General features: G+C 39.0%; 1 protein-coding gene across 12 annotated transcripts in view; it reads left to right on the top strand.

Annotated features, from left to right (window-relative positions):
• Positions 1 to 24,165, top strand: part of dmd (dystrophin) — a 1,961,093-nt gene that overhangs the window by 778,444 nt on the left and 1,158,484 nt on the right. For all 12 annotated transcript variants that reach the window (XM_072260552.1, XM_072260560.1, XM_072260554.1 and 9 more), the window contains 4 exons: positions 2,020 to 2,165; positions 6,086 to 6,298; positions 11,693 to 11,806; positions 15,367 to 15,522. In XM_072260552.1, the coding sequence (XP_072116653.1) occupies positions 2,020 to 2,165; positions 6,086 to 6,298; positions 11,693 to 11,806; positions 15,367 to 15,522 (629 nt within the window). The remainder of the gene's footprint in view (positions 1 to 2,019; positions 2,166 to 6,085; positions 6,299 to 11,692; positions 11,807 to 15,366; positions 15,523 to 24,165) is intronic.

The following is a 24,165-nucleotide window of genomic DNA, read 5'->3' as shown; positions in this document are numbered from 1 at the left end:
GCCTGATTGGATCTTTAAAATGTATTTCCAGCCTCTTTTATACTTTGCTTTTACTTTAATATAGGAAAAGTATATCAACTTGATGAAGGTGCTTAAGAGTTCACACAGGGAGTATTATGGGTATAATAAACAAAGGTAGTAAGACACAGATACATACTGTATTCTCACACCCTGGTACTTGGTTGAGGACGGAGAGCTGCAATTTCTGCAGAAGTAAGGTTAATTGGTAATGGAAAAGCAGCAGAACTGCTGAACTGAATTTCTACCTTCAGCACTGAAGCATGAAATACAGGCAAATTTGGTTGCTTGGTTTGGATTTTGGCGGCACTTTGTTGATGACAAAATTATGTTTGGCTCTTGCACGTGTGAGGCATGCTTTCTCCAATTGAAACTGGCAACAGCATTACTGTCAATGATTTTAGTAGAAAATTTACTGACACTGGAAGTGGCTATTTTTCTTGACTGTTTACAGCCAGGAAGCCTTTGTACAGTGATGTTTGCTGGCAGTCAGCTCCTGTTCTTCCCTAGTATCCTTGTTTACTAACACCCCTTGTAGGATACCTTACATGATCAGATGTCAGAAGGACTCCGGAATTGGAGTTTGGATTTGGATTGTGAGCAATGCCAGGATCAGGAGAGAGAAAGGCAAATCACAGAATTTGGCAATAATTCCCTGGTTTCCACATGAAAGCTGAAAGATCTTTCTTGGTGGTAGTGTTGTTTCACCATATATCCTCAGACAAACATCACCATCACTCAGTTGTTGGATGTGCTTTTGAAATTATTTTTGGAAAATGGATGTTGCTGGTATTGTCAGCATGTTTCCTGTTCCTATATAAACCGATTAGATGGTGAACTGTTGCCTTGAATATTGTGGTCCTTTCTTATAATTAGGTGTTAATGTGTGTAAAAAAATCTAGCAGCTCACGATGTCTATTGCCTTAAATGTCTTTCTAGTTTCCCCATAAATTTACTGCTTTTCTAATTTGGATACCTTTTTCAATGAGACAAGAGTGCTACAAATGACCAGAACCATAACATTTCAACAAGAAAGTATAAGTTAGCCCACATACATTAAAACAGAAATAAGTTTTGTCTTTCTTCATGTGGTTTGTTGTTGGGTTTATAGATTGCAGCACTGTGTGGAAATGTGTGGAAAAAAAGACAAAAACCTTTCCTCTCAAATAGCGAGCTTTTATTTGGCCTCTTGAAAATTTCATTGCCTATAAAACTATTCACTGTTATTTGCTATTACACTTAATGGAGTCGCAATATACTCTAGATTCACCCATTGTGACACCAATCCATGATTAAATTATGAGGGTGCATTGCATAAACCTGATTTCTATTCATAGCAATCTAGGCAAAAATGGAAGTGTTAAAATTGTTGGGAGTGTTTGACAATCTGAGTACAGACTGGATGTTCTCTTTACTTGGAAGTTAAATTCAAGGAGATTCAATATGAGAATCAAACTCTGGGCTGCACTGCGTGTTCTGGAAGGCTGTAGCAGTAGAACAATTAAGACTCTCAGGACACAAGGAAGACATGAGAAGGAAAGGGCGGCTATTATTAGGTAGAGATGAATGGTGAAAATAAAACAAATGCTGTAAATGTAAAAGGAGAAAATGCTGAAAATACTCAGTAGGTCAGACCACATCTGTGGAAATAGAAACAGAGTCAACATTTCCGGTCAGAAACCTTTGTAAAACTGTTCTCTTTCCACAGATATGACCTGACCTGTTGAATACTAACAACATTTTCTACTTTTGTTTTAGGGATTAATGGTGATCTAATTAACTGACCAAGTAGGCAGAAGGGTTGTATGTCCTTGTGACTTCCCACTGTTAGTACGCTGTGACCTGATTGCTTTATAATTAAATGCCAGAAGGACAATGTCCAATTTTTGGTCAACTAGGGCATGTAGTATGCTTTCATTTCTCTGACGTTCTTTGTAAGATTTGATAGAAAACGACAGCCTGAATACAACTTGTGATGCTTGTGCTCCTTCCCTTTCCCAGTTCTGGAAAGCCTACCTTCTCTTCGTTACAAGGAAACTTTGAACAAGCTGGTTCTGTGGATCCAGCAATTAGAAGCCAAGTTAACTTTATCACGTGTTACCGTGACAGAGTATGAAATTATGGAGCAGCGACTGAAGGAGCTAAAAGTATGTATTCTTAATCATCTCTGCTGGAATGTCTGAATTGTGTTGCTTTAATGGGTGCCATTATTCTGATTATTCTAATGATAGATAAAAGACTTCTGATCCCCGTCATGAAGGAGTAATCAGTCATTCACAGATGGAAATGTATAGTCGTTTCATAGAAATCTCTTACCATGACATTTTTTGCTGATGCTGTCACTGTAATGGTTAACACCTGTCTGAAAGACAGGCAATTATTGTCCTATTGGAGGTGATAAAGCAGATAGAGTTAGCACAGGGGCAGATAGATCTCATTTTCAGGTGCAAGGAATCCGGCCATTAATTATGTTGAGAATTTTCAGTTATTGTTTCCCTCAATTGCCTTCTTCAGATGTTGTTGGATCCTCACTTGAGAACATTAATGTTCTGTGTTTAGTTGTATTGTAATGGCTGATCCTGCTGCCAGAAAGGAGTAAAGCTATGTGCAAAACTGTCACAAGTGTGTCACTCATCAATACAAAGGCTTTCTCCTCCATTATACTAATCCCAGAAAGATGGCAGACATTCCTGTTGGTGGGCATCCTTATGCTATTTTTTTTTCTCACTCACTGTTTTTTATATATTGTGATGGTGACCGGCTTCTTGGAGTCAAAAGGGCTGATGAAATTTGGCAGCTTGTCATTTTTTGTCATGGTTCAGTGAGTTTATCACCTTTAACATCTGCCCCAAACTGCCTACATTTAACACTTAAATTATTGCTTGTCAGAAATGGGATACAAAGACACAAATATAATGAAGGGCCTTTTATGTTTTATTTTAAATTCTGGTAGATGGATATCTTCAGTTTTTTTCCTCCTCTGCCTGAAGTTGAACTTCAGATATTTCATATATTATGGTTGTTAGAGTACTGCTTTGACATCGTCTAATAACTAGGATCATTGGAAGATTTGCAATCAGTGAACAAGCCTTCTTAAGGTGATAACATCTCCCCTTGTTTCTTTTCCCATCCCCCACCCCACTCTTTCATAATCTCTTTTCCTCCTTTTGAGATTTCTTACCTTAATGATAGATTTTCAAAATCAAAAATTCCTCAGTGATTTCAACTTCCAGCATGGTTGAAAGGAGTTTGCACACAGCTCATTTGGCTGACAGTGGACAGGATTGAGAATTACTTCTTCATCTCCTTCATTAAAGCATGAGTTTGCCTTTAATACATGTCCATTTTGTGCGTGTGTGTGTGCCTTTTTTACAGAGTGTAGCATGTTTTTCATGGATTTTACTTGGTAATTAAAAATCTCAAAGGGGAAATTAAAGTTAACATTATACACAAGTATTGTCATATATTTTAATAATTTGTTGTGGTGTTTAAATACTGAGCTTGGAGACTTGCTGGGGTGCATAAGTAAACAGAATGTAAATATATTTTAACAATGCTGACAAGCAATTTAGCTGGTGGTAGGGGAATGGATTACGAATGTCTTGTCCTCTGAAGCACCAATTTATAATGGAGTTAATTGTTTTATTGTTGTTAAAATTTTATTTGTAAATAGTTCATATTTGGGAGGATGAGAGCCTATCCTGTGTTGTAATTAAAGGTAAAGTCAGGATCACTATAGATGGGACATGGAATGATAGAGAATATTTACATCACTAATTGTTTCAACGTTAAGTAAAAATAGGAACTTGCAAAAAGTATTCAGCAGAGTAAAATGTTGGTGGAGGGGAAACAGAAATCTAATAGTGCCTGCTGAGTAGTTCCAGCATTTTCTGTTTTTATTTCAGAATTTCAGCTTCTGCAATATTCTCCTTTTGCAAAATTGCTTCAGGTTTCATACTGGGGACTGTTGCTGGCTTCAGCTTGTATAACTTGGCTTTCCTTGATCCCACTATGGGAAGATCTAACAACATCATGGGCGGTTTTCGCTGTCAGGCTTTTTAGCTCCATGATTTCTCTTCGCTGAGAAGAAGTAATTTGGGCCAACGGGATCCATGAGGACATCATGCTTGCTTTCAAAATTGGTTTCCACTGTGAAACCACGTACATTCGGGGTTCAAGCCACTATTTCTAAATGTGTGTATAGTTCAAACCACAGCAATGTTTTGAATTGCAAAAATATCAATGACAGACCGTAGCAGGATAGAGATAAGCTGGAGACTCAGGAGTCTGCTGAAGCTGGAATCTGGCACAACAAGCAAGCCGCTGGAGGAACTCAGTGGGGCAAACGGTATCTTTGAGGGAAATAGACTATCAGTGTTATAGGTTGAGACCCTTCAGTATGGAACATCAGTTGTCCATTTCCCTCCACAGATGCTAACTGATTGGCTGAGTTCCTCCAGCAGTTTGTTGTGTTTGCTATGGACAAGCTATTGAGGTTTAATGCAGAGGAATGTCGTCGGAAGAATAAAAAGGGATAATATTTAATAATCTCACTGAAGTGGATGCAGAGGCAAAGGGATCTGTGGGTACGTGGCAGAGCTGGTTGAGAAAGCAGTGAAAAGGGCATACATAACTCTGGGCTTTATTCTCAGAGGTGTTGAATATAAAATACACAATAGTTCTGCTGAACCTCTATAAAATTACTCATCTGGCCCTGGTGATGTTAGCATAGTAAAGGCATCACTGAGGATCCAGAGAAGGTTAGAACACTTCTTGGGATGAGGAATTACAGTAATAAGGATAGATCAGAGAGGCTGGAAAATGAAGGGAGAATTCATCTTGTGTAAAATGATGAGGGAACGAGACAGAGAGTACAACAGGAGGTTTATCCCTTTGATGGAAAGGTCACAGGTATTAAAAGATCGGGGAAGAGAATAAGAATCATGGAATCACACTGGATGGAAACAAGTCCTTCAGCTCAGTGTGTCTGTGCGGGCTGTCAATTGCATATACATTTTGAACCCATTTTCCTGTAGAGTGAGATGACAAAGAATATTTTTATGTAACATTGCATTGGTAAGAGATAAATGTATCATGGAGAAAAATTAGCAAGGCTAAGTTGAAGGGTAGCTGGGTGGAACTCAAGAATAGTTGTGGTGGAGAGGTAGCATGGACATACTGGGCTGAACAAACTTGGGGTGTTGAAGTCATTTGCTGACACTTATTTTTTTTATTTAGTCATTATCTAATGTTCTCTTCAGAGCAAAACATTGGTCTGATGAAATGTAAAGATGCATTATTTGTGACGTTAGAGCAGGAACGTTTTGGAGAGCGAGTTCAACCACTCTATGTGACCTTATGACGACACAGAAGTCTTCAACTCTATCAATCCTACGTTTAAAAATTGTCAATGTTCTATTATTTGTGAGCAGTGATTGTTGCTTCAAGGCTATCACCCCTTTAAACATTGTGTCTTGTAACTAACTGCTCTCAAGATTAAAGAAATGTTTATTTAATCTTCCTATAAAGAGCCCTTGAGGAAACTTCATGTTTGATTTCTGCATGCATTGTGTGTACATTTGTACATTCTCTAAGAGACCTTGTTGATGATTTGAAAGACTCCTTGGTACACTTGTTTAAATCCACCTTTCACCAACTGTGTGACTTCATACTCAAGCTCAAATTTCCAACAACCAGTCCAGCACAGGCCCTTACCCAAAGCATACTGTCAAGCATTAAGCCAGATAGCCCACCTCACACTGGACGTATTAGTCACATCAAACCCAACTGACAATCTGAGACACAGTCTGATCACAGTACAGCACTATGTTCTTTTAATCTTATAAATTCTAACCTTTTAAAGTTTTAAAAATGGATGGTCATAAAGTTAAAGCAGAGATATGTTGAACTCTTGAGTGATTTAATAGACACTGTTAAATGGAGAAATTATTTTCCTTAGCTCTTAGTTTAAAGTGTATAGAAAATGTATTGATTTCTTAACTGAAGCATCATAAATCCTAAGATTCTTGTCACGTGTATTCACTATACATTTACGTTTCCTTTTGAGGCTTTACAAGGTTCTTTTCAGGAACAGCAAAGTAGTCTGAATTATCTCACAACAACTGCAGAGGAGGTGTCAAAGAAAGCCCCAGCAGAGATAAGCCAAAAATATCGATCAGAGCTTGAAGAAATTGTTGGCCGATGGAAGAAATTGACACTTCATTTGATGGAGCAGAGCCAGAAACTTGAGGAACTGTTAACAAAAGTTCAGCAGTTTAAGGTTGGTACATTTCTGTGTCAACTGCCTCCCATCAATTCTAATGGGATAGGGCAATTGGGTAATGACACCAATATAGCGGAGAAATATGCCCACAGCTGCAGTGTATAATTTATCTCAGGTCTTGCAGAGAAGTCAAATACTCTGAGGTGTTGTTTGCTTCAGTTATTGTCAATGGACTGCAGAGCTTCAGAGCACAGTGATATCAATTTCAAAAAATGTACCACTGTGGCATAATTACCAAAGTCAACATATACATACCTCTGTTCCTCTCAACTTTGAAGAATGCACTTTAGTCGGTGTAGTGCTAATTATATGGAGTTCGGAGGGGGCCACCATTTTCTTCTATCTTCACGGGTGCATCAGTATTTGATGGTGTGCACAGTATATGTTTGTTCACTGTCCTCACGTATGGCTGAAAGCAGATCACTGCGTTATTCAAGCAGGGAGAACAGTTCTGCCTGAGATTGTCCACAGCCTGGAATTTGCAATCAGCTGCAAAGCAATGATGCTCGCAAATGTCTGGACTGCTCTCTGTGACCTGGATTTTCATTTTTCTGATGTGTGCAGCTGTCAGGCTTCAGTTTACTGGGAACGCTGGTGTCTAGCAACATTGTTGTCACCATATTAGCTGGGCATTTCAAAATATAATATTTAAAATGCACATTTAATTAAGGTACAAGCTGAAAGACCGTAAAGAAACTTGTTAAAACTTGGGGAAATCAATGTAGTTATTTTTAAAAAAGAGGAAGTCATAATCCAGAAAGAAATTATCCATTCAGAGCTAGAGAGTTTACGAAGTATTAATTGTAATTGCATAGAATTGCATCTCATCCAGAAAAATTGAAAAAATCTGAAGGTGTAACTGGTAAGGTAAATTTCAGATCTTGTCATGTGGTCACAGATCACTAAAGACTGTAGTGGAGAAGACAGCACAGGCTGAATCATACAGCACAATATACTATAAATTATAAAAATATATATAAAATGATAAATAAGTAGTACAAAAAGAGAAAAATAATGAGGTGTTTTTGGGTTCACTATCTATTCAGAAATCTTATGGTGGAGGGGAAGAAGCTGTTCTTAAAACACTGAGTGTGTGCCTTCAGGCTCTTGTACCTCCTCTTCGATGGGAACAATGAGAAGAGGACATGTGCTGACCTTAGCTCTCATCTTAGCTATAGGCTAGCAAACACAACAGGAACCATGTCCTTGCTCAGACGAGAGTTAATTCTAGCCACGATTAACCTCTCAAAGCAGTTCATCACAGTAGATCTCTGTGCAACTAGGTGATAGTTGCTGAGGCAGCTCATCCTACTCCGGCACTGGTATGATTGATGCTGTTTTAAAGCAGGTGGGAACTTCCTACTGCAGCCGTGAATCTGATTTAAGATGTCCTTGAATATTCCTTTGGGGCCAGACACCTGCAAGGGTTCACATTTGAAAGACAGGAGAGAACAGACTCACTCTCAGCAAGTCAGTGTCCATTTTGTGGGCAACAGCAACAAACACTGGCTGCTCTCCCATCACTGCAGCTACAAAATCAAAGACTCCTGAAACTTTCTAATCCTGAAGCATTTAAGTTGCAATATGAAGCATGTTTGAAAATAACACTTCTCTTCAGACACAGCCTTTTCTCATCTTGTGTGCTTTGAGTGAAGTGATTTTTGAAACAACTTTTGACATGGCACACATAAAGATTGGAAGTTTGGACTAAAATCACTGTAAATTATACTATTTTTCATTCAATGTTGTTATATAATTGCCTTATTAAAGTGCTTCCTTCTCCCCGGTAACTTCATGCACCATAAATGTTTTTCAAAAAGAAGAATAGCACAGTGATTTCCTTTGGGATATTAGCACAGGTGAAATATGATTGGGAATGGCTGAAGAAAGGTTATAATTTAGTTTTTCTGTTCTTCTTTGGTGAAACCCAATATCTATTCCATTCTGTCAGAACAAAAGACAAGAAGTTTGTAAATGATATGTAGAAATGAATCAAGCATCCCGTGACCATACATCTTACTACAGACATGTTGCACCATGTAAAGTATTTGTTTTTTTTTTGTGGTGTAAGATAAGGGTGCTGTTAGTGGGAGATGTGATCAATGTTTTGTTCATCATGACAAGAACTTAGGAATACTTCAGAAAATGCAAAATAAATCAGGTTATTTCTACCAATTTATTATATATTAAATCAGATTACATTGCATGTCTATGGTAGGTTATTACTCTACTTAAATTTTCCGACAGGTTATTTGGCCTCAATAGAAAATATTACTAATTAGTATTGAGTTGTCTTTGGCTTTGACTTGGGCCTAAATAAAGCTTTCTAGCCTCATCCGGCAGAAAAAAAAAATTCTATTTGGGTTCAAGCCAAATTCAAGTTACGGCATTCTCAAGTTCATTGAGGCACTCAGCAACGAAGACTTTCTTTAAACGCAATGATGAAAAACAGAAGTACACTGATTATCACAAAAAAAGAATAATGTCAGCTTCTACAACTAGACACCTTCTAGCCTAAATCTCTTTGATTTCCATAGTTCAAATTATAGGTCCTTTCCTATAACACCTATGTACATATGAACAAGCATTTAGGAGAGGGGCAGAATGGACTCGTCAGCCACTGCAGGGCTACAGGAATCTTCTGCCATGCGGAAACTCAGTTCATAATTGCACTCCAGACTTGCAGACTGTTCAAACAGTTCAAACAGTTCAGAGGAACAGAACCCTGTAGTAACTTCGGGAGGACCTGTACAGTGCCTATAAATAAAAAAGCATTCACCCCCCCTTCCCCCCTGGAAGTTTTCATAAGACCATAAGATGTAGGAGCAGAATTAAGCCATTCAGCCCATCGAGTCTGCTCTGCCATTCCATCATGGCTGATTCCGGATCCCACTCAACCGCCTAACACCTGCCTTTTCGCCATATCTTTTGATGCCCTGCCCAATCAGGAAACGATCAACTTCTGCTTTAAATATACGCATGGACTTGGCCTCCATCACAGTCTGTGGCAGAGCATTCCATGGCTTTACTACTCTCTGGCTAACAGAATTCCTCCTTACCTCTGTTCTAAAAGATCATCCCTTAATTTTGAGGCTGTGCCCTCTGGTTCTGGATGCCTCCACCATAGGAAACATCCTCTCCACATCCACCTTATCTAGTCCTTTCAACATTCAGTAGGGTTCAATGAGATTCCCTCTGCATTCTTCTAAATTCCAGTGAGTACAGGCCCAAAGCTGCCAAATGCTTCTCAAATGTTAACCTCTTCATTCCCAGAATCATCCTTGTGAACCTCCTCTGAATGCTCTCCAATGACAAAAAATTTGGTCTGAGATATGGGACACAAAACTGTTGACAATACTCCAAGTGGGGCCTGACTAGTGTCTTATAAAGCCTCAGCATTATCTCCTTGCTTTTATATTCTATTCCCCTTGAAATAAATGGCATCATTTCATTTGTTGCCCTTATCACAGACTCAACTAGTAAATTAACCTTCTGGGAGTCTTACACAAGGACTCCTAAGTCCCTCTGCACCTCTGATGTTTGAATTTTCTCCTCATTTAAATATTAGTCCACACTATTGCTCCTTTTACCAAATTGCATTATTATACATTTCCCAACATCATGTTTGATAGTTTTACAACATTGAATCACAGTGGATTTAATTTGTTTTTTTTTACACTGATCAACAGGAAAATACTCTTATAGTGTCAAAGTGAAAACAGATCTCTACAAAGTGATCTAAATCAATTACAAATATAAACACAAAATAATTGATTGTGTAAGATTTCACCCCCTTTAATATGACAAACCAAATCATCACTGGGGCACCAATTGGTTTTAGAAATCACATAATTAGTTAAATAGAGATCACTGTGTAAAATCAAGGTGTTTGAATTGATTGGAGAAAAATACATCTGTGTCTGGAAGGTCCATCTGCTGGTGAGTCAGTATCCTGGCAGAAGCTACAACATGAAGACAAAATAACACTCCAAGCAACTCTGCGAAGAAAAGCACAAGTCAGGAGATGGACACAACAAAATTTCCAAGTCACTGAATTTTCTTTAGAGTACAGTTAAGTCAATCATTGAGAATTGGAAAGAAAATGGCACTGCTGTAAATCAGCCTAGAGCAGACTGTTCTCAAAAACTAAGTGACCGTGCAAGGAGGGGCAGAGTGAGGGAGGCCACCAGGAGGCCTATGACAACTCTAGAGGAGTTACAAGCTTCAGTGGCTGAGATGGGAGAGACTGCGCATACAACAACTGTGGTCCAGGTGCTACACCAGTCACAGCTTTATGGGAGAGTGGCAAAGAGAAAGCCACTTTTGAAAAAAAAAAGTCACATGAAATCTTGGCTAGGGTTTGCCAGAAAGCCTGTGGGCGATTCTGAAATCTGCTTGAAGAAGGGTCTATGATCTGATGAAACCAAAATTGAGCTTTTTGGCCATCAGACTAAACACAATGTTTGGTGTAAGCCTCACACTGCACATCATCAAAAACATACCCTCCCTACCATGAAGCGTGGTGGTGGCTGCATCATGCTGTGGGGATGTTTCACTGCAGCAGGCCCTGGTAGGCTTGTGAAGGTAGAGGGTAAAATAAATGCAGCAAAATACTGTACAGGGAAATCCTGAAGGAAAACCTGATGCAGTCTGCAAGAGAACTGCAACTTGGGAAATGATTTGTTTTCCAGCAAGGCAATAACCCCAAGCATAAAGCCAAAGCGACACAGGAATGGCTCAGAAACAACAAAGTTAATATCCTGGATTGGTTAAGTCCAGACCTCAATCCATTTGAAAATTTGTTCCTGGACTTGAAAAGGGCTCTTCATTCCATCTGACAGTGCTCGAGCAGTTTTGTAAAGAAGAATGGGGAATAATGCAGTGTCCAGATGTATAAAGCTGATGTCAACTATGACTTACTCTTGGCCAGGAAAGAGTAGAAGTGATGCTGACATATCTTTTGAAAGATTAGGAGTCATTAAACTACTTCTGAGCCAAAGCAATTCAATTGAATGTGCCTCCATTAGTCTTGATATTTTGTCATTCATTTATGGAATAGACATCACTGAGCCCCAAAAGGAAATGCTGGTTATGAAGTAATACTGCATGAGAAGAAAATACAGTGTGATTTTCCTTTGTTTTAGTGTCAGGAAAAAAAGAAGAAAATTAGATAGATGACTTCAATTTTATACAGTAAGATTTGAATGTTTTCTCTCTCACATAAACTAAATTTGACATGTAATTGTGTACTTGGAAAAATTGCAATTCCTGAAATTAGGCACAAGCTATACAATGTGACAATAATTTGTGATCAAAAACTTGAGTGAATTTGGGAATGTGTCAAAACATGATGATTTCATTGATTTGTAATGTTATAATTCTGTTGAACAGAATGACACAAAAACCTTGAAGAAATGGATGGCTGAAGTGGATGTTTTTTTGAAGGAGGAATGGCCTGCCCTTGGTGATTCAGAAGCACTTGAGAAGCAGCTTGAGCAGTGTACTGTAAGTGAATTAACTCATTATTATTTCTTGTCTTAATGTAAAGTATTACAGGTTTCTGTATAACAGTTGCAAGAGAAATCCGAAGTTCATTAGGTGGATGGATACTGGAAAGCTGCACCAGAAATAAAACAGTTTTCTTCATAATAATGAAGCTTGGTTTCTGTCAGTTTTGAAAGTGTTATTAGTATTATCTAGTGTCTCCAGGGCACCCAGAATTCTGGGTGTCTTCATGAAGGGACTCAGCCTGAAACATTGACTGTTTATTTATTTCCATACATGCTGCCTGACTTGCTGAGTTCCTCCAGCATTTTGTGCGTGTTAGCCCAGAGTTCTACTGGCTTTCCACAAACCATGTCATTGATAGCAGGTACCTTCAGATGAAAACGTATTTGGGTGACAGATTAGGGCCTAAGTTTTAATCTTTTCTTTTTTTTTACTAATGATATTTGTACTTGACAACATTAAGAACTTCTGTAGTATTGTAATCTCTTAAGACAGACGTAAATACATTTTTAAAAGTGATGGCTTTTTAGTATACTTGAGAGGATTCTAATTCTTGTCCATGTTTTAAGGCTAGACTGTCTGGTTCAAAGCTAAATTGCTGGAAATCCCAGGTTATTTTCTTATTTATTTACTTACGCATTGGGATGTGAAATTTGAAATCAACAATGTAAATGGTGGTACATACAAAAGATAACAAGGTGTAGTTGCCTTCCAGCTTTGAGGTATTAAGTATCAAGAATGCTGTAGCAATAACATGTTAATAATGTATCTACTTTATTTTTTTGTTGACTGTTTAATCAGGACAGGATATTATATTTTGGAAATATTTTGACGTACAACGAAGATAATCTCTATTGTGCATTGAGGAGTTTGGGAACTACTCCCCAAAGAACGATAAATGTGTTGATTTTGACTCCCAAGTCAAAAGCAGGGAATTTCAAACAGTAGAGGGGTTTCATCAGAAGTGGCTCCTGAACTGAATAAGAATTACAAAAGAAGTAAGGTCTACCTGGGGTAAATAGTCAGTAAAAGTATAAAAGAGGCTTCAATGTGCTATTTAATAAACAGTGTATGTTCTTTAAAAAAAACCCACGAACGCTGAAATTTCCATTAGGGTTAATTGAGTCATTATAGATGTTTGTAGTGCATTCAGTTTTATCTCTTTTAATAGTTATCAATTTTTGTGTATATTACTGTTCAGAGCTAAGTCTTTGAGTCATTGGTCTCATCTTAATGTTTGCCATTTCAAGGAGAATTTGACAGCATGAGTCTACAGTAAATGTAGTGAGCAAATCACAGCTAAGAGAGTGATTTTTAGCTCATTGGATAAACACCTCAGCATAAAAGAAAATGGAAAGGATGCAGTCCCTAAAATGTGACTATGAAATTTGACTATTAGAAACTGTTCTTGGGTTGATCCTGAAGGCAAAAGCTATAAGACCATAAGACAAAAGCCCATTGAGTCTGCTCCACCATTTTATCATGAGCTGATCCATTCTCCCATTTAGTCCCACTCCCCCGCCTTCTCACCATAACCTTTGATGCCCTGGCTGCTCAGAAACCTATCAATCTCTGCCTTAAATACACCCAATGACTTGGCCTCCACTGCTGCCCGTGGCAACAAATTCCATAGATTCACCACCCTCTGACTAAAAAAATTTCTTCGCATTTCTGTTCTGTATGGGCGCCCTTCAATCCTTAAGTCATGCCCTCTCGTACTAGACTCCCCCGTCATGGGAAACAACTTTGCCACATCCACTCTGTCCATGCCTTTCAACATTTGAAATATTTCTATTGAGGTCTCCCCTCATTCTTCTAAACTCCAAGGAATACAGTGCAAGAGCAGACAAACGTTCCTCATATGTTAACCCTCTCATTCCTGGAATCATTCTAGTGAATCTTCTCTGTACCCTCTCCAATGTCAGCACATCCTTTCTTAAATAAGGAGATCAAAACTGTCCACAGTACCCCAAGTGAGGTCTCACCAGTGCCTTATAGAGCCTCAGCATCACATCCCTGCTTCTATACACTATTCCTCTAGAAATGAATGCCAACATTGCATTCGCCTTCTTCACTACTGACTCAACCTGGAGGTTAACCTTAAGGGTATCCTGTATGAGGACTCCCAAGTCCCGTTGCATCTCAGAACTTTGAATTCTTTCCCCATTTAAATAATAGTCTGCCCGTTTATTTCTTCTATAACAAACTTGAGTGTTGCGGGAGGCAGTGAATCTAATACTCAGGAAGGAAAAAGACTTAAAGGAGAAAGTTCAAAGGTTACAACTGTAAGTTGGTTGTTTGTATGTCAATAGAACTATTTTGCAGAGTTGAAGTAAGCTATTTTTTTTACCAGCAACTTGAAAACCACAAAGGAAATCAAGATATATTTTGATTTAAAAGAAAAAGTTTATTACTTGAAACTTATTTTAAACAAAGGATTTCTCCACGTTGCATTGTGGGATACTATCAGATCTTTACTTTGTGAGACCTGGTCCATGTCATTATATGAATACCTATCAAAACCTCCCTGCATTTCAATATAGCCATATTTGACAAAAGGCTAGAATTAGATGATTGGATTCAACTTCACTGGTGAAAGTAAAGTAGATGTGATTTTTTTTCAGCTGACAGGTTGGTGTAAGAAATAAAGTTATCTACTCTCACCAGTACAAAGCTATTTGAGTGGATGGCAGAATGCTTTGGGAATAGATGTTTAGTGATAATGCTTGAAAAAAATCAAGTGCCTGAAAGAAGATGAGATGGTTCTTCCTTTAGGAAGGAAATCACTCTTTGTGATAATGAAAAATTGACTGCCTTAATTTAAAGAAAGAAAACTTCCAGTGGGTTAAAGACAGTATTTCTATCTCACCTTAATGACATCCCTAAACTGATTTTTGTTCTCAATCTCTCCACGATATTTTTGAACTATTGCATTAAATATGCTTTTAGCTTGCTGATATAACGTATTGTTTTTGTTGTCATACAGCATGATTTCCTGGCCAAATCCTGATAGCTGTCTGATTAGAAATGTAATATTTGTAGTGTTATGATATTCCGCAAGTCTTTTCTTATTTACACTTCTGGAAGAAATCAAGAGTTCAACATACCAATAAGGTAGATGTTGCTAAAGCATACAAAATGTATATCAACTAACTCCATCTGAGTACTTCCAACACACTTCTGTTCAATCAGAGATGTTTCTGGGTAATGAATATTTAGATGTTTACTTTGAAATATTCTGCATTTACTCAAATTTGTTTTAACTTAGTACACAATTATTTGTATTAGAAGTAGATTGGCTCTCCAACTGAAGCATAGCTTTCATAATAATACAGAGCTTTGTCCCATGTTTCAACTATGTTTACAGGCACAAACATGAAAGAATCTGCAGGTGCTGGAAATCCAAAGTAACACACACATCAGAGGGGTCTCGGCCAGAAATGTCAACTTTAACTCTTTTCCTTAGATGCTGCCTGGCCCGCTGAGTTCCTCCAGCATTTTATGTGTGTTTTTGTGGTTAAAGGCATTTTGATAACTGTGACACATTTCCTTTTTAGGCCTTAGTGAATGACATCCAAACTATCCAGCCCAGCTTAAATGGTATTAATGAAGTTGGAGAAACCTTGAAAAGCCAAGCTGAGCCTGAATATGTGAGCAAATTACAGACTGAACTTGCTGATCTGAATGGATGTTGGGATAATATTTGTAAACAGGTGAGTGCTTTAGACTTGGAAAATCAAGGTTTTTGAAAATCAAATAAGATAATATTCAGTGTATGATTATTTACCTTCAGTACCTAGAAGAAAATTGAGCTATCTCAAACAGTTTGGCTGCCAGTGCAACATTAAATGAGATTTGTGTGCATTGAAGCATGATAGAGTGTATACTTTCAGACAAACGTTTCATTTTTGTTATAGAACAGTACTGTTGGGGAAGGATGTAGGTATTATTTCAGTTGTATTATAATTAATGCAAGTGAAAATGGTGAAAAGCTTTATGAATATTTGAGTGTATGCATCACCTGATCAAGCAATCAATATGAAATAATTCAATAAATCTGTTGGCTTTGAATCATTGGAAAGATACTGAATTTTAGCCCAAATATGGAGTGTAGCTTTATGAGTAGTGCATGGAGAAGAGGTAATTTTGGGCAGTGTTTGTCTGAATTAGACATTTCCTGTTTGGTTAAGCTTTGACATTCTACCATGGTCGTGGAAAATAAAGTTGATGCTATTAAATTCTATGAAGAGGCATCAATTTTGAGCTAATCAAGTTTACAGCAAATTCTTTCCCCTCTTTCCCTCACTGCCTGATACGACATTTCTTTTGTGGTCAATTCTAAAGAAAATGGAAGAACTGAATGCGATCAGTATGAAAAGTTTAAGTACCTTTTAGAGTATTAATAAATAATTAAGTGAACCACACTTATTTTTTAATTTTAAATAATTTCAGAATGGAATAATATGAAGTCTTGACTTTTGAGGTGTCCTGTCAAGTTCTTATATGTTGGATTTGATGCAAAGTTCCAGCATTTCTTGTTTTAACTTATTGTTTACAACTGTTTGATAAATACAGGAGACTTCAATAATAATTGTATTTGGAATTAGTGCTCAGAGCCAGGCTGAAACAACATTTTGGCAATAATAAAGGGCATTTCTGTGTACAGTTTGCTTTGCTGATTTTCAAAGTAAACAAAAATATCTCTTCCATCTTAAATGAAGTAGTATTGTAGTTAGGTTACTGATAATTAATCCAGAGTTTACATCAAAAGTCTGGAGAGATTAAAGTAAATGCCTTCATGCCAAATTTGAATATGTAAATTCATTTAAATAAGCCGAATGGAAAGCTGTTGACAGTACTGTTGACTATGAAACTATGGGTTGTTTCAGAAATGTATTGGGTACATTAATGTCCTTAGGGAAGGAAATGCCTTGTTGTAGTCCACTTTCACTCCCGACTGAGAGATGAGCCATCAAACAAAAATTATATTTTGAGGAGATGATGGGACAAAAGAAAAACAAAATCAACAAGCCAAAAATTCATATTCTCTTGCTGGCACATAAAGAATCATAACTTGGCGAGTCAGAACTGACTTGATTTGACATCTATGCTTTAAAATGCCAAGCACAATTTCCTTAAGGCATGACATTCAATATATATTTCTTATCAAGGAAACAGATTCAGATCGTTTTTAAAAAGTATCGTTAATGGCCAAAAAGTGATAAACAGTGCTCTTTCCAACTGGTTTATTTAATCATGTAAACTTGCTTGTGAGAAATTATGTATTCCAAGTAATAACATTTATATTAGTATATTTTGCCAATAGTTTAGTTTATTGCACAGGAACAGCTCATCTACATCAAAAGGCAATCATTTTGAAGCATTATTTTGTAGCCTTGTGGATGAAATAAATCATTATGCTTCTGTGTGCAGATTTCAAATCAAACTTTTAAGATAATCAGAACGAAGAATAAAATGTCAAAAAGATTTAAATTTGAACATGAAAATAATTTTGTATGCCTATCTACCCTAAAAACAGTCCAGAATTCTGTATAATATAATCTTACATGGCAAAAACAAAATATCACTAGGCATTCAGACAGATATTCTATGACTCTGGATGTGTGATTTTTGAAAATGTTGGTCAGTAAAGTGCTTGATGCACATTCAATGCACTTTATATATGCAGTCAACAGAGAGAGATTCTGGGTCCATGTATCCATTGGCTTGTGTTAACTCACGGTAAATACCTCTGCTGACACTGCTTCTATAAAGTCTGATTTCATGTTTCTTTTACCTTTTCCCAGAAATAGAAACATCTGCCTGCTTGTGTAGTCTTATGAAGAATATTGTTTAACTCTCTTTAACTTCCTTTTTTTACATAAAGAGTACAAGCCTAACAAGACAATCAGAATAATTGACTTATTATGGGATGGAAAGAAGGTTATTCAGGCCATTGGGTCCATGTCAGTTGTAGAGGTATACAGCATGGAAATGTGCCTTTTGGCCCAAATCGTCCATGCTGACTGTGTTGTACAGTAAGCAAATACCACCTGCCATTGTTTGGCCCAGTACCCACTGAATCTCTCCGATCCTTGTACTTCTGTAAATGGATTTTAAATGTTGCTAATGTGCCTGCCTCAAGCACTTCTGGCAGCTCATTCCAAATACACACCACCCTATCCCTGATGCCCCTTTTAAATCTCTTGCCTTTGATCTTAAACCTCTGTCCTCTTGACTTCAGCTGAAAAATAAAAAGATTGTTCTTTCATCCTGTCTATCCCTTTATGATTTTGATATACAGTACAGTATCTCTATCTGGTCACCCCTCAAACTCCTGTATTGCAGAGAATAAAGTCCAAGTCCATGTAACCTCTCTTGTAAATCAGGCACCCACGTCCAGACAATGTCCTCATAAATAATCTCTGCACTACTTCCAATTTAATAACTTCTTTTCCATAACAGGGTGATGAAAACTATGTCTGTCTAGGTACCATATCCGATGCGGACTTTGGGGACCACAGTTTTCCATATAGATCTATCCTTCGTTTTTTTAGATGACTTCCATTTCCTCAATGTGTAGCCACCTGGCTATGCTTTTGATGTATATAAGCCAAGGTCTTCCTCTAGCTTTGCACCCCTCAATCTTTCCAGAGAGTATGAGTTTTTCCAGTTCATCTTTCGGCATGATGTGTCCTAGGAATCTGAGTTGTCTTTCTCTTATTGTTGGTATGAGTGATCAAACTGCTTGGGCTCTACTGAGAACTTATTCATTTGATGTGTGTGTGATCCATGATATTTTTAACATTCTCCTGTAGAACCATAATTCAGCTGCTTCTAGTCTCTTTTCCATTGCTGGAGAAATGTATGAATAAATTAATAAATTCTGAGTATTAATAAATTCCAATAAATTGCAATAAATTCCACAGAGGAAAACTATACATAGTGAAAACTCTAAGTGAGGCCTCACCAACATCTTGTATACCTCCATCAAAATTCCTATACTCAGAGCCCTGACTAATGAAGATCAACATGCCAAACGCCTTCTTCACCACCCTATCTACCTATGATGCTGCTTTCAGAGAAATATGCCCTTGCATTCCTAGGTTCTTCTGTTCCATAATACTCTAGGGCACCACCTTTCATTGTTTATAGTCGTACCCTGTTTTGATCTACCAAAATGTAGTACCTCATATTTATCTGGACTGAAAGCCATTTACCAATCCTCAGCCCACATTCGGAGCTGATCAAGATACTAAGATAATTTTTCATAACCTTCTTCACTACCTACAAGTCCACCTATTTGAGTATCAGCTGGGGCTCTTTAAGGACAATACAGTCAGTCCTATTCCATAGTATTATCCTCAAAGATTTGCAATGTTTTTCTCCCTCAACCATTTGTCCAAAACATCAGTTGTATCTGTTTCCAATACTCTTTTAGACAAAAAATTCTACATCAAACAACTAATTGCATGAAGGGATTGTTTGTCCTCTTGTGATGTATTCATCCCATTCCTTACATCTCCTCAGCCATCTTGGTTCTTCAGGCAACCAAATAAGCTGTTCATCCTCTGATATGTCAATACTTGACAATGGGAGGGGTTTCAATTTACCGCTCTGGGTGGATCTTTATTTTGAATGTAGGTATGAAATTACCTCTCGATATTCTCTGTTCTCAGAAGAACAATTCCTGCTTCACTAGCTGATCTAAGTATCTAAAGTCCCTTATTCCTTATCCCTAGGTCCTCCTAAATATTGTAAAGGTCCAAGTAAAGCTGTAGATGACGTTCCACAAGAGTTGAGGAATTGCATCAGACGATGTCTAAAAGTACCATAAAAGTAATTGTGTAACTGGAAGCAGCAATAATATTTAATCATGTCAGAAACAAAGGATGGCTGAGCTTGTTATTTTGTATTTTGATAATTCTCCAATTTCTACGTAAATATGTACAGCACCAGAAGTTGACAAAATGGTTTCACCAGCAATGTTGTCTTCTTTCTTGATCACCAATCTTATGAGTTAACACCATAAGACAAAGGAGCAGAATTGGGCCATTCAGCCCATTAAGTCTGCACTGCCATTCCAACATGGCTGATTTCTTATCCCTCACAACCCCATTTTCCTGCCTTATTTCCATAACCTTTGATGCCCTGACCAATCAAGAACCTATCAGTATCCGCTTTAAATATACTCAATGACTTGGCCACCACAGACATACATAGCAATAAATTCCACAGATTCATCACCCTCTGGCTAAAGAAATTCCTCCTCATCTCTGTTTTAAAGGTTGTCTCTCTGTTCTGAGGCTGTGCTCTCGGGGTCTAGATTCATTCATGATAGGAAACATCCTCTCCACATCCACTCTGTCTAGAATTCAATGAGATACCCCCTCATTCTTCTAAAATCTAGTGAGTACAGGCCCAAAGCCACCAAACACACTTCATACATTAGCCCTTTTATTCCTGGGATCGTTCTTATGAATCTCCTCTGGACCCTCTGCAATGCTAACACGTCTTTTTTAAAAATAAGGGGCCTAAAACTGTTCACAATCTTTGAAGCGTGGCCTGACCAATGTCTTATAAAACCTCAGCATTACATCCTTGCTTTTATATTCTAGTCCTTGTGAAATGAATGCTAACATTGCATTTGCCTTCCTTACCACAGACTCGACCTGCAAATAAACCACTAGGAAATCCTGCACATGGACTCCCAAGTTCTTTGCACCTCTGGTTTTTGAAATTTTTCCCCATTTAGAAAATAGTCTATGGCTTTATTCCTTCTACTGAAGGTCATGACCATACATTTCCCTACACTATATTCTACCTGCTACTACTTTGGCCATTCCTTCAACCTGTTTAAGTCCTTTTGCAGACTTCCTGCTTCTTCAACACTACCTGGCCCTTCATCTATCTTTAATTTATATGCAAACTTGGCCATATAGCTATCAATTAAATCATTAACATATAACATGAAAAGAAGCAGCCTCAATACCTGCCCCTATAAAACACTAGTCAACAGCAGCTAACCAGAAAAGTCCCCCTTTATTCTCACTCTTTCCATCCTGCCAGTCAGCCAATGCTCTATCCATGTGAGTATCTTTCCTGTAATACCATGAACAAGTACTTTACTTTATTGTCGCCAAACAATTGATACTAGAGCATGCAATCATCACAGCGATATTTGATTCTGCGCTTTGCGCTCCCTGGAGTACAAATCGATAGTAAATATTAAAAATTTAAATTATAAATTATAAATAGAAAATAGAAAATGGAAAGTAAGGTAGTGCAAAAAAACCGAGAGGCAGGTCTGTATATTTGGAGGGTCGGCCCAGATCCGGGTCAGGATCCATTCAACAGTCTTATCACAGTTGGAAAGACGCTGTTCCCAAATCTGGCTGTACGAGTCTTCAAGCTCCTGAGCCTGCTCCCGGAGGGAAGAGGGACGAAAAGTGTGTTGGCTGGGTGGGTCGTGTCCTTGATTATCCTGGCAGCACTGCTCTGACAGCGTGCGGTGTAAAGTGAGTCCAAGGACGGAAGATTGGTTTGTGTGATGTGCTGTGCCGTGTTCATGATCTTCTGCAGCTTCTTTCGGTCTTGGACAGAACAACTTCCATACCAGGTTGTAATGCACCCTAGAAGAATGCTTTCTACAGTGCATCTGTAAAAATTAGTGAGGGTTTTAGGGGACAGGCCAAATTTCTTTAGCTTTCTCAGGAAGTAAAGGTGCTGGTGGGCCTTCCTGCAGTGGATTCTGCTTGGTTGGACCAAGTCAGGTCATTTGTGATATTGACCCCGAGGAACTTAAAGCTTTTGACGTGTTCCACTTGCGTACCGCCGATGTAAATGGGGTCGTGTGGTCTGCTACTCCTTCTGAAGTCAACAACCAATTCCTTCGTCTTGCTGGCGTTGAGGGATAGGTTATTTTCTTCGCACCATGCCACCAGGTTCTTAATTTTCTCTCTGTACTCAAACTCATCATTACCCGAGATACGGCCTACAATTGTGGTGTCATCAACAAACTTATATATGAGTTCGATGGAAACTTGGCAACACAATCATGCAGGGGGCTGAGTACACAGCCTTGTGGGACACCGGTGCTCACAGTGATTGTAGAGGAGAGCTTGTCCCCTATTTTTACAGCCTGGGTCCTGTCTGTGAGGAAGTTGAAGATCCAGCTGCAGAGTAGCTTGTTAAGCAGCCTCATGTGTGGCACTCTGTCAATGGCCTTCTGAGAATTCAAGTAAACAACAACTGGCTGTCCTTTGTCTTGTTATTTCCTCAAAGAATTTCAACAGATTTGTCAGGCAAGATTTCCCCTGCAGGTAACCATCTTGACCTTTACCTATTTTATCAAGTGCCTCCAAGTAACCCAAACCTCATCCTTAGTAATGAACTCCAACATTTTTCCAATCACTGAATTTAGGATAACTGGCCTGTAATTTCCTTTCTTCTGCCTTCCACCCTTCTTGAAGAGTGGAGTGATAATTGCAATTTTCTAGTCCCCTGGAACAATGCTAGACTTTAGTGATTAGAGACATAGAAACATGGAAAATAGGTGCAGGAGTAGGCCATTCGGCCCTTCGAGCCTGGACCGCCATTCAGTATGATCATGGCTGATCTTCCAACTCAGAACCCTGTACCTGCCTTCTCTCCATACCCCCTGATCCCTTTAGTCACAAGGGCCATATCTAGCTCCCTCTTAAATATAGCCAATGAACTGGCCTCAACTGTTTCCTGTGGCAGAGAATTCCACAGATTCACCACTCTCTGTGTGAAGAAGTTTTTCCTAATCTCGGTCCTAAAAGGCTTCCCCTCTATCCTCAAACTGTGGCCCCTCGTTCTGGACTTCCCCAACATCGGGAACAATTTTCCTACGTCTAACCTGTCCAATCCCTTTAGAATTTTATATATTTCAATAAGATCCCCCCTCAATCCCCACTAAAAGCTGGATGAACTACAGATCATTCGGGAGACAGAGATAGATAAGAGCTATCGGGAGGTAGTCACACCGAAAATACGGGAGGTAGGCAACTGGGTGACTGTCAGGAGATGGAGGGGGAGCAGGCAGAGAGAGCAGAGCACCCCTGTGGCCATTCCCATCAACAATAAGTATACCATTTTGGATGCTGTTAGTGGGGATGACCTACCAGGAACAAGTTGCAGTGGTCCTGTCTCTGGCACTGAGGTTGGACCCTCGACTCAGAAGGGGAGGAGGGAAGAGAGGACAGCGGTAGTGATAGAGGATTCTATAGTCAGGGGGGCAGATAGGAGATTTTGTGGGGGAGATCGGGAGTCGTGGATGGTATGTTGCCTCCCTGGTGCCGGGGTCCGGGACATCTCAGATCGGGTGCAGATTATTTTCGAGAGGGAGGGCAAGAATCCAGATGTTGTGGTCCATGTAGGGACCAACGACGTGGATAAGAAGAGTGAGGGGGTCCTGCATAGTGAGTTCAGGGAATTAGGTGCGAAGCTGAAGGACCTCCAGGGTAACAATCTCAGGATTGCTACCTGTGCCATGTGCGAGTGAGGCGTGGAACAGAAGGATTATACAGATCAATGCGTGGCTGAGAGGATGGTGCGGGAGGGAGGGCTTCAGCTTTTTAGATAATTGGACTTTGTTCCAGGGAAGGTGGGATCTGTTCTGACGGGACAGTTTACACCTGAACTGGAGGGGTACTAACATTCTTGCAGGAGAGTTTGCTAGTGCTGCTTGGGGGGTTTAAACTAAATTTGCAGGGGGCAGGGATCCAGAATGTGAGAGAGGATAGCGAGATGAAGTATAAAGGACAGGTGGGGACTACACGGTTCTGGAATATTAAGTGTGAAGTAGAGAAAGGTGAGGCGGAACGAGTGATAAGGAGGATACATATGCAGAGGGATGGTCTGACGGAGCATGGAGTTAAATGTGCAGAAAGAGTAAGTAAATTTAAGAAGAACAACAAAATTCAAGGGATGTATAGCCCGGTGAGAGTTCGGCTAGCTGGGTTATGCACAATAGGTAGCGATTTAAACAGAGAGGAGAAATGGGTTAAAAATTCTATATCTGAATGTGCGAAGTGTCAGAAATAAGGCAAATGAGCTTGAAGCTCAGGTGCGAATGGGTAACTATGATGTTGGGATAACGGAGACATGGCTGCAGGGGGATCAGACCTGGGAATTGAATGTACAAGGGTATACGTGCTATCGAAGGGACAGAAAGGTGGGCAGAGGGGGTGGGGTGGCCCTGTTGGTGAGGAATGAGATTCAGTCCCTTGCAAGGGGGGGGACATAGAATCAGGAGAAGTAGAGTCAGTGTGGATAGAACTGAGGAACAGTAAGGGCAAAGAGACCCTAAATAGGTGTTATCTACAGGCCCC

The sequence above is a fragment of the Mobula birostris genome, chromosome 6 (genome assembly GCF_030028105.1).
Source record: "Mobula birostris isolate sMobBir1 chromosome 6, sMobBir1.hap1, whole genome shotgun sequence".
Taxonomy (NCBI): domain Eukaryota; kingdom Metazoa; phylum Chordata; class Chondrichthyes; order Myliobatiformes; family Myliobatidae; genus Mobula; species Mobula birostris.
Note: the sequence above shows the minus strand (reverse complement) of the source record. Positions and strands in the feature narration are given on the sequence as shown.